Here is an 11,268-nt window from a genome sequence, read left to right as displayed (position 1 = left end):
CAGTATTTAAATTGTTTAACGTTTTATGCCTTTGACATGCGGGAACCTAAAATTTACAATCATAGTATCTCTAAAAGAAACTGCATTGTCATTTTAATTTTTCAGCACACCGTGTAGCCCTCGTACCTTCACGTTCTCCGTATATATTACTCGTAACTCTCTGAGGCGCCACGAGGTCGAGACCCACAGGTTTAACTTATTCTGAGGCAAAACAATCACACAGGCAGCAGCTGGAGTGTCAACAAAAAAAGAAGCCTTTTTTTATTATTAAATTATGCAACGTAACAACTACAGTGGAAATCTGAACAAACTGACGTCGACAGAGTCCTCTGATCCCTCGCGTGCGAGCAGGCTTTGTGGACAAAACTAACCGGACAGACTCGACTCTCTTTACCGAGTGTTGACCTGCAACGAAAACCAAGATTCAGACAAATCATCAGTGCAGAAATTTATCTGTTAAACAGATTCACTGAATGCACAGTTTGCGGCGTTTGAGTCTCACCACGTCGTCGATCTTGAGGATGCTGCGGACCGTCTCCGTGGACAGAGTCAGAGCGCTGATGGAAACCAGTAACGGCTGCACCACCAGCTCCTCCAGGATGTTGGAGATTCCTCCCTGTCATCAGCACAGACCGTAAACCAGTCAGACGCGGCGGCCACGACAGAAACAAAATAAACTAGGAGAACAGACTATTGTGATGAGAGCGGTGAGGAAGCTGTTAATGCTGCAGCATCATTACCGGAAATTTACTTTCATACTGATTTTTCCAATAAATTTCCAGGATTTTGAGGCAGATTTTCAAGACCGCAGATTCTCTGAATACTGTTGATACTTCTTTTCGGTAATTTTTCATTACTATATAACACCTTATACTAAAGTGCAATTTTTCCCAATTGCATTTATCATCGGCGTGTAACTGATGTAAATATTTTCATCTGTCTGTTCTTTTTCTTGCTTATCTTGTAACTGATAACTTATTATTGTATTTTATCTTTAAAGTATTTATTGTTAAAACAAATAGTGTCAGAACAGGATAAGACCTGAATATTCAGGGGGGAGGCATATCAAATATCTTATTTAAGCACTGGGGAGGGACTTATGTTTATTTATTTTTTTTTATTTTGGCTTTAGAGGAGAAGAATATAACTTTAAATGAGTTTTATTTTCTTTTTATATTAGCCCCCATTTTTCAAGAAAACATCCAAGTTTGGAAGACACGTTTGTTTTTTTTTTCAAATGATTTTTTTTTGGGGGGGGGGGGCTTTTTTCCTTAAAAAACATTTTGGTGATTTTTAAAGAAAATAAAATTCTTTCAAAGACATGTTTCCTATAAAAATCATAAAAATTTAGACCATTTATTATTATTACAGCAGGAAACTGTAAAAACAGAAATTATCATTAGATTTTTACATTTCTGATTGTCCTTGAACACATCACATGTCTATTTTTCCAAAAATTTTCCAGGCCTGGAAAATGCTCTTTGCAAACAATATTTGACTTTTCCAGGTTTTTCATGACCGTGCGAACTTTGATATTATTGCTGTATCATTTTTTAATGTGAAATAGCTGCAACTAAGAATTATTTTAGTTACGAATTTATCTGTTGATTATTTTTTATAATTAACTGATAAATTGTTTCGTCCCTGAAATGTCAGAGAAGAAATTAAAATCATTACAGTATCCTCAGATTGCTTGTTTTGTCTAAATTCGAGTCCAAACATCAAAGATCTTCAGTTCACAATGACGCTGAACAGAAAACAGCACTAAACCTCCTGTTCGTTCCAGCATTAACACACGATCTCTGTTCCGTCCTCGCTCTGTTTCTTCGTGAACATGAACGTGTAACGGGGGATGGAGGGAGAGCTGACCTTGCGGACGTTGATGCCGGCCATCTTGTCTCCCTGAGCGTGCCTGTTGCGGAGCTCCGTCACAGTGGAGATGGGGTTCAGGCCGGCGTTCTCGGCCAGCGTCGAGGGGATCACCTCGAGGGCGTCGCCGTACGCCCGCACGCAGTAGGCCTCCATGCCGGCCAGAGTGCGCGAGTATTCTGCCAGACGCACGGCGAGCTCGATCTCCGGAGCGCCGCCGCCGGCTATCAGAGCCCTGAAGAGGAGGAGAAGATGAAGAAAGGTTAATTAAAAGACATCAGTAATTATACACAGTATCTATTCTATATGTCTCATTGTTTACCCAAAAATAAAGTCAGCTAAGTGTTAAACCCTGGAAACATGGCGGCATCGCTTCAGGAAAGTCCAGAGAGTCAAGAAACGTGTAAAATTTGTAGTTTATGGATTCTGTGTAAAAGATAAACGTCCTGACGTATAGACCAAATTCAAATGTTGGTTTACAATAAATCACAGGTAGTAAATCTCTCCTCTGTCGCGTACGTACAATCTAACAGAGTCACGTCAACAGGGGGCGAGGAACAGAGAGATATCGGGAAAACGCTCCGTCTCCACGTGTTTGAGGGCGTCAGGTGATAATAGAGAGTGGAGACAGAGTTTCGGTTTTTCTTATTCACCTGTTGAGCCACAAACTAAAGGAAATTGCAAATATAAAATAATGGAAACACGTCAATTTCGAAAAAACTTTTGACGCTTCCATGAGGTGGTATTAAAGGCGATTCACAAAAACACAATGAAAACACTTTTTTGGCTTTTATGAGTCAACCAAAGATTGTATGGACATGACAGCTCCCCCAAAGTGAGGCTTTTTAATCTGGATCGCCCCCTGGTGTCTGTCTGCGGTATACGTCATAAAGCCCGCCCCTCTATGTTAGTGAATGGGCCAAACTAAAAACTCATAATGCACGCCAAATCAATTTTTCCCAAAGACGGTTTCTGTCCCTGAAGGTCGTTCTCATCAGCCTGATGTTTGTTCAGGTGTTTGTTTTTTATGATACATTCAGTTTTAATGAGTTATTCAATTATACAAAAGGGGGCGTGATTGGCAGCTGTGACAGCCAATCCGTATGCTCGCATTCAACCGAGCTGCTCGTGATTGGTCAGACTGGTTTTTTTTTGGCGGAAACTCCCCCTCTGTGCACATCGCTGCTGCGCAGATGAGGACTCTCAGTGACATCACCCTCGCAAGATGGCACCGCCCGCGTCTCGGATATTTTGACCTTACGCCAGCATAGCGGGGGTCAGTGTGGGCGTGTCGTCCATCTTTATTTACAGTCAGAGTGAAAACAAAATGAAGCTTGAAAAACCGTCACAATAATTCAGATGTGTGAACGCTCCCCGGCCAAGTTGCCGAAACAACGAGGAGTGTATAAACGGCGAGCGTTCAGCAGTGCTGTTCCTCTTTTTGTTACGCTCCTGCAGGACGAACAGGTGCAGGAGCGCCTTTGACAGAGGACATCGAAAAGACAAAAACGTAATCAGATATCAGATTCACGCGGCAGGAATGCGTGTTTTTCCTCTCAGCTTTACGATTCCTTTGCTGTCGTGTTTGTGAAACAACCGACCTCTTCTTGACCAGGCAGCGGATGACACACAGCGCGTCGTGGATGGAGCGCTCCGCCTCCTCGATCACCAGCTTGTTGGAGCCTCGGACCACGATGCTCACCGTCTTCCCGGGGCTGCTGCAGCCTGTGATCTGCAGAGAGCAACGCCAAACGTTTACTTAAAGCGTAAACGCCGCCTCGTCTGGACGTGCATGTTGAGTGCAATGTGTCAAAAAAAAAAATCTATGAGCCGCCAAATTCGTTATCACGAACTCTCAGACCGATGCGTACCTTCACCAGCTTGCCGGAGCCGTCCAGGCTGACCTCCTCCGCCAGCTCCGCCGTGCCGAGCATCTCTGGAGTGAAGTGGTCGATGTGGGCGATGGGCTTCGTGCCAAGAGTCTGGAGCGGAGGGGAGACTGCGTTTTACTTTACGGTCATGAAACGGTTAACGGGTTTACAAAGAAATTATATATGAATTAGAAATATTCTGGTCACATATTATTGTTACATGTAGGAGTTAAAAAACACGATAAAATAATGACGAAACTGACACAACAGCTTATTCTGTGTAATTCACTGTTGTTGAACTTTTATGTATTTTTAGGGTTTTTTTTCATTTTATGTTTTCTTTGTTTAGTGACATATATGAAATGTGATTTTATGCTTTTTTTTATTGCTGTTGTTTTTTGTAAGGTGACTCTAAGCGTCCTGAAAGGCACCATAAATAACACGTATTAACAAAAAGGCAAAGGTCATCGTATTATCCACTTATAAGTACAAATGTCCATTTGTCTTTTTTTTTTTTTATACATTTAAAGGCAATTAGTTGCAATATTAATAAGCAGAGTTCACTATGAATTTACTGTAAGGGGATCGGCTCCCAAAATATTGTTTAACATTACTTAGATACAATAACAGATGCATCAAGACACTTAGCTACTCTCACTTTATATTATTACCGTTATAAGATTATTATTATTATTATTATTATTATTATTATTATATTAATATTATTTTTTCACACCCTATGATGTGTTTTGGTGACTTAAGTTTTCTTTCTTTTCTTTTTGTCTTGTTTCTATAAATGTGAACATTGAGTTTGCATTTTAGAGAAAAAAAAGTGTGATCTAATACGGTTCCTGTATGATGTAAAAAAATCTCTTTGTACCAGTAAAACATTAAAAAAATAAAATAAAAGACGGTTTATTTTAGCTATAGGCTAACCTGAATGGAATTATGATTTTATCAAAAACCAAACAGGGATTCAGGTTTCAGGTACTGAGGTCTGAGCTGTTCGGGCCAAATGTCGAGATAATCAATACTGGTTGGCCACAATAACAGAACGATATTCAGTTATTCAAAAATGTAGAATTTGGAATATAACAAACTCAAACACAAAACTTTATTTAAATGCCTTTAACAAAAAGTTGAATCAAAACTAATATCAGCTGCGATAATCGGCTAATAATCTGTCGATCCCTAATTTGTGTGTAATAATGTTAAAATATCTGCTCTTGATACTGAGCTGATGAGAAAAAAAGCTGAGCGTCTGTTCATCGATAATAACCGTCACACGGTGCACGCGCTCACCTTGCAGATGAACTCGATGTCCTCTCTCTCGATCTCCTTCACCACCATGATCTTCATTTTGTTGAGGAAGTGCAGCGCGAGGTCGCTCAGAGCGTCTCTGTCAGGGCACAGTTTGTCGTTAGCATCAAACACGTTTACGTCTGTAGACTCTGACGGCAGAATCTGTTGTCGTGGCGACGAGGTCTGCGTACCTGAGGACCGACTTCTGGATGAGCAGCACGTTGCAGCCGGCCTTCTTGATCTGTTTCACCATGTTGAGGATGTAGGCGCGCTCCTCCCGCAGCACGCGGTCCATCTGCGCGTAGTCTGACACCACGATCTGGTTGTCCATCTATACACACACACACACACACACACACACACACACACACACACACACACACACACACACACACACACACACACACACACACACACACACACACACACAGAGGAGGTCAGGGGGGAATATTGTGTGCTCAACGCTTCGACCCCCCGGTGCAAACTTGCAAGTACACACATTAAAGGACAGAAAAAGACTATAAAAAGTAAGTAAATACTAAATATAAAAAATAAAATTAAAGGAAAGCACAGATGAAAAACATGCAAGCAGCAACTTCTAGTGCAGTAAAGGGTTTTAAAGCTGGAAAAATACTGTGACGGATCGTTTTTAAAGCCCAGAAACATCATTTCAGGATCATTTCGATGACAAATCGCAGTTTCAGATCTTTAATGGTAAGTGTGAGGTGTGTGAGGTGTGTGAGGTGTGTGTGAGGTGTGTGTGAGGTGTGTGAGGTGAGGTTATTTTTTGGTGTGAGGTGTGTGTGAGGTGTGTGAGGTGAGGTTATTTTTTGGTGTGAGGTGTGTGTGAGGTGTGTGTGAGAGGTGTGTGAGGTGAGGTTATTTTTTGGTGTGAGGTGTGTGTGAGGTGTGTGTGAGGTGTGTGAGGTGTGTGTGAGGTGTGTGAGGTGTGTGTGAGGTGTGTGAGTTGAGTTTGGTTTTTGGTGTGAGGTCTACATGTGAGTTGTTGTGGTTGTCATATGTATGTTTTTTGTGTGTTTGTATGTTTTTTTGTTTTGTGGTTTAAGGTCTTTGTCTTTTTAATTATTATGATTTTTTTGTAATTCGGTGAATAATATGCCGACAAAATCTGAAATAAAATCCTCCAAAAAAACCTAAAGCCTAACAAACTAACCCTGACCCAAAAAGAGAAGCTGCCCCCTCCCCTCTGAGCTGATACGGATCAGCTGACTCACGTCAGTTTTGGGGGGCGACAGGCAGAACTGGATGAGGCCGATCTTGGCCTTCTCCATGCGGGACACGCCGCTGTTGGCGACCCTCTGAGTCAGAACCAGACCGTCCACCAGCTCACAGTCATCGATGGTCCCCCTGAAAACCCAAAACAGAGACGAAATCCAGATCAGAGCCGACACTCACATCCGTCTGGAGTTTCATAAAGTACAAAAGACAAAAAGTCTCAGGTGACTTAACACAGAGAACCTACTTTAACCCTTTAGGGCCCGCTTTAATATCACACACACTCGCATCGCTCTGCACACAAAACACGCTTTTCAAAATCAAGTTTTAAAAAATATTAATCATCAATATTATTTTCTACTTTTATTGAGTTTATTTTTTTAACCAACATGAGTCCTAATTATAAACATCAAATATTTATTAATTTTATGAATCTAAACCCTTTAAATGCCAGATTTTTGTCATGATGCCACCATGTTTTTAGAGGAAGAAATAAAACACAAAAAAATGTTTTCAACATACTACATGCTTAGTAGATTTTTTAAATTTCTAATTTTTTTTTTTTAATGACCTCATCAGGTGGAAAATAGTCAAAATGACAAATTCAGAGTCAAAAGCCCAGAATGACACCCAGAAATAATACAAGTCCTGTTTTTCTGCTCTGATGGCTGTGGGATCAAAAATGTCAGTTTGAATGGGTTTCAATGGAGCATTTTTGGACCTGAACAGTCTGAATGTAACTATTTAGTTTCCACAGTGTATTTTAGACTTATTGTAGGAGCTGAGCTGGAAATTCACTGATTACACTCAAATACACAATCTGGACTACATTTAGGACACATGCATCAACACACACACAATTTTATCCAAAAAGTAAGAATAAAAAGTACATACAAAGAGTTAAAAAGATCACGAACAAAAATATCAAAATGCATTAAATACAGGTGAAAAAAAATGCTTTATCATTAAACAGAAGCAAACTAACTTTAAAATTTAAAAACGTCTCTTCACAAAGATGTGTGACCCGAACCAGCGGGTTCCTCGCACTCACCCGAGCTTTTTGATGATTCTGATGTCCTGCAGGTCGACCCCGGTGGCGGTGGCCGGGTCGATGACTCTCATGACGGCGTCCACGCTCATGGGCGCCAGCAGGCTGGAGTACTGCGACACCACCTTGGAGCACAGCGACGTGGTGGCGCTGTTGAGCAGCGTCTCGCGGTCGCTCAGCTGCATCGGCCGGCTCATGTCCGTCAGCACCTCCACGCCTTTGTCCACGGCCTTCTGGAACGACTCCGAGATGATGGTGGGGTGGATACCTGAGCGACGGCACGAAGAGCAAACATCAGAACCGAAACGATTCAAGAAGAGAGCGGCTGATGTGCAAAAAATTAATCCTACAAATGATTTAGAGCTAAAACGCCAAATATTCAGCTGCAAATTGTGAAAATTTGCCGATTTAAGTTTTCGATCATTTCAAATTAAAATATCTTTGTAGTCTGGACTGATATAACGTGCTGTGTGCAGATGCATTGTGGGACCTGCAGTTTAGTTGACTGTCCCCTCCCACCCGCAGTGAGATTAAAACCCCCAGCTCGGGCCGTGCAATTAACCAAATATAAACGAGACAAAACAATTATATTTCCACATTACGTTTTGCAAACGTACGCTTATTTTGTCTTGTGCCCTGAGTGACAGGCACATTTTGGCCCCTCCTTCTCTCAGCCTGAGCTCGACACTTGAAGAGCGACAGCGTTTGGTGAAGAAATCAGGCCGAACAGATTCTGTTGCGTGGGAACAGTTTGGATACGAGGCGAATCACCTGCAACATCTGCTACATGGTGGCGTCTGCACACGTCATTTAAGTTTAAACACAAAGTGTCCAAATAATAAAAAACTAACGGAGAAAAGGACGCCGTCATCGACATCCACCGCAACACAGTCATCAGTTAAAGACACATTAAACAAAGCAACTCAACAGGAATTAAATTAAGGAGTTAAAAGACGCTCGATGGGAAAAGTATGAAGGGAAATTAAAGCTGTTTACTGAAGTTTTGTATGTTTAATAAATGCAACATGTTTGCAAAGTCGTGTAATTGTGGCCAATGATTATGATTTTAAATATTGACTAAAGTAATCACGATCAGGGTTTTTGCCATAATCGAGCAGCCTCGGCGCCGGCGGCTGCACGATCTGTGCTGGTCGCCGCCGCAGCTCTCACCTTTCTGCAGCAGCTTGGAGCAGGCGTCCAGCAGCGCTCCGGCGATCACCACCACCGAGGTGGTGCCGTCTCCGGCCTCGATGTCCTGGGCTTTGGACAGCTCCACCAGCTGAAACACACACAAATTTGACAAATATCCAACATTAGCTCATGTTAAAAAACTGAAAATTCTGATTTAAAAAGGAGCGTTCATGTGTTCGATGCGGAGGAAATCAGCAGCATCGGAGAGTGTCGGGCGGAGCGTACCATTTTGGCTGCAGGGTGGAGCACCTGCATCTGCTTCAGGATGGTGGCGCCATCGTTGGTGATGGTCACGTCACCTTTCTCATCCTGGATCTGAAAAACAAACACAGCAGCTGCTTCAGAAACACGCGTGTGACGCCGGAGCTGGTGACGTTAACGCCGAGCCAAAATCTGTCCACTGACCATCTTGTCCATCCCTTTGGGACCCAGACTGGTTCTGATGGCATCTGCAACAGCTGTGAGACAAGCAGGGGACGCGTCAAAAAGGTGACGAGCATCAGCTCAACATCAATAAATGAAACAATAAGAAATAAAAGAAAAAATACCATCCATTAGTGTTTCTGTTGTTGAAATTAAAGCATGCCTTCAAGTGCTACAACTGATAAAGCTGACACTAAATAACACATTTTAACATTAAAGGCTGGTTTTGTTCTTTTTAGCAAACACAGAAAATGTTTCATGTGTATGTTTCAGGTTACTAAAATGAAAAAAACACAAATAATTCACAAACAAAACCAAAGTTTGAACTCAAAAAGAAAATCAAGCTGTCAAAATCCAGCAACAAGGGGCTTAGATCTGCGTACAAAAATGTATATATGTTTAAACTTTTGTCAACATGGACATAACACATAATTTTACTGAAACTGAGCCCCAAAGACGACGGCATTATTGGTATAGTAAATAAGAGGGATACTAAAAAAATAAAAAGATTAATAGATGTAGAAGACAATAAAAAAACAAGGGGGAAATGCCAAGTGAACCATATCTGTAATCATTAGAATATATTTTAAAATTCTTTTACAAAATTAGTATGATTTTTTTTGCCAGGTCATTTTTGTATGATGTTTTAAAAAAATTATTCTTTGTTTTGATTTCATGTTTTTTAGGTTTTTTTAAAAAAATTTTTTTTTTAGATAATTTCCTTCTACTTTTCACAGATTTCTTCTGGGTAATTTCTTGTTTTGTTGGTCATTACCTTCTTACCATATTTTTTTTTTAAAAAAAAATCAAAATAAAGCCACTTTGCCATGGTTTCAAAGGGTTAAATAAGTAATTTATTTGTATTTCCATCTTTTCTGAGCAAAAGAATTAAAAGCCCATCCCATACTGACACCTGTCCCAAATACAAGCCTGCTGAGTTCAATGATTTAAGAGGCTTTAATTTAAGTTTCACAGTTTTGTCTGTTGAAAAATCCAAACATTAGTTTTTTTTAACGCACAGTGATTTGTCTTTGCATCTTTGCATCTTTGCCTCTGGTCGTGTGCAGTACTGCAGCACTCTGCACACAGTTAGCTCAATCTCAAATTGTGTTGAGTCACGAGCATCTTGCAGCGACACAAAACCAACCAAACTCCTCACTAAATTCTCAGTATATAACAAAACTGTGTCTGTAAATTCAGGTTACACTGGAAGAAGTTTAAAAGGAGCAACCCAAATCTGAGGTGATTTTAATTTGAATGAATGATATCTGCTGCATGTTATATACGCCGAATAGAAATTAGTATTGTTTGAATGAATAGACTCGTTTTAGGTTTTGTATCGTCACTGCTGTGTGCTTTTATCACTAAATTCATATTTTTCTTAATTAGATTTGGTGCGTAATTGAAGCCAACGCTTAAAATGACAGTGAATAACGGGTCCCGCCCAGCCCGCAGCCGGCTCACACACTGACCCGCGAGCCGAGGCTTTCTGCTGAACATTAGCAGAGTTTAATACCGATATTTTAGCCCACCTTTAGCGGCTGAGATGTTGCTGAACCGGATCTGGGCCGGCTTGTCGCGGTCCACATACGCCCCTCCTTTGTGTTTGCTCATGTTTGAGGCTCTCGGTGCCGGCGCCGCTTCGGGCATCTTGACTCGATAATCGGTGGAAAATGTCGGGGGAAGTCTTCAGAGGGGAACTGATGCGGTCCCGGAGCTGGAACACCGCGGCTCGGCTTCGGATGGACTCAGATTAAAAGTTATCCACCGGGTCCCGATCAGAACCTTCTAGAGCCACCGGCGGCTGCAGGAAGGAAAGACCCGGCTGTCATACTGCCCGGACGTGACGTATTCAGGGGGGAGGAGTCGATTACCGATGCGACTGATTTAAACCTTAATAATAACAATAATAATTTAAAAAAATAAAAAAAATAAATAAAAATTTCTTGCAATTTGCAACATGTTGTAGAGTTGGATTTTTTTAAACTAGGGGAATATGTCCAGAAAATTATATTTATTTATATTCATATATTTCCTATACTATATTTAAATATAGTTTTAAATTTTATTTTTATTTTGATTTCTACTTTAATTTGTCAGACATAATTCATCTGTTTTAGTTTGAATTTTTTGTATCTTTTAATTTATTCCTTTGCTGCACCGACGTGTTTATTCTACTATCAGTATTATTATTTCTGTGTTGACGGCTAATATTCTTCGATTAGTATTTACTCTTATTGGTTTGGCTTGTTGTTGTTATTTTTGTTCTGTAATTGTTTCTCTCTTTTTAAAGGAGAAAGAAATACAATTTTTAAAGGTGCTGTATAC

General features: G+C 40.8%; 1 protein-coding gene across 1 annotated transcript; it reads right to left on the bottom strand.

The window, feature by feature from the left end:
* Positions 1-231: 231 nt before the first annotated feature.
* On the bottom strand, positions 232-10,781 carry cct4 (chaperonin containing TCP1, subunit 4 (delta)). Its single transcript, XM_088075027.1, has 13 exons — positions 10,473-10,781; positions 8,923-8,975; positions 8,743-8,832; positions 8,497-8,605; positions 7,330-7,594; positions 6,278-6,410; positions 5,234-5,373; positions 5,043-5,139; positions 3,741-3,851; positions 3,471-3,601; positions 1,870-2,104; positions 503-616; positions 232-405 (listed from the first exon to the last, which is right to left on the bottom strand). Exons 1-13 carry the CDS (start codon positions 10,588-10,590, stop codon positions 391-393), a joined length of 1,611 nt encoding a protein of 536 aa, XP_087931153.1. The 5' UTR covers positions 10,591-10,781; the 3' UTR covers positions 232-390.
* Between the last annotated feature and the right edge of the window lie 487 nt (positions 10,782-11,268).

Source organism: Plectropomus leopardus, chromosome 3, assembly GCF_026936395.1.
Source record: "Plectropomus leopardus strain MGB_pleo_1.0 chromosome 3, ASM2693639v1, whole genome shotgun sequence".
Lineage (NCBI taxonomy): Eukaryota > Metazoa > Chordata > Actinopteri > Perciformes > Serranidae > Plectropomus > Plectropomus leopardus.
The sequence above is the reverse complement of the archived record's forward strand: the minus strand, read 5'-3'. Positions and strand labels throughout refer to the sequence as shown.

Excerpts from the sequence above, each read along its gene's own strand:
- cct4 (XM_088075027.1), bottom strand. The coding sequence starts at position 10,590 with ATGCCCGAAGCGGCGCCGGCACCGAGAGCCTCAAACATGAGCAAACAC. Across the intron at positions 6,411-7,329 it reads AGAATCATCAAAAAGCTCGG|GGGGACCATCGATGACTGTG; the intron begins GTGAGTGCGAGG and ends TTGGGTTTTCAG. Across the intron at positions 3,602-3,740 it reads GCTCCGGCAAGCTGGTGAAG|ATCACAGGCTGCAGCAGCCC; the intron begins GTACGCATCGGT and ends TGCTCTCTGCAG.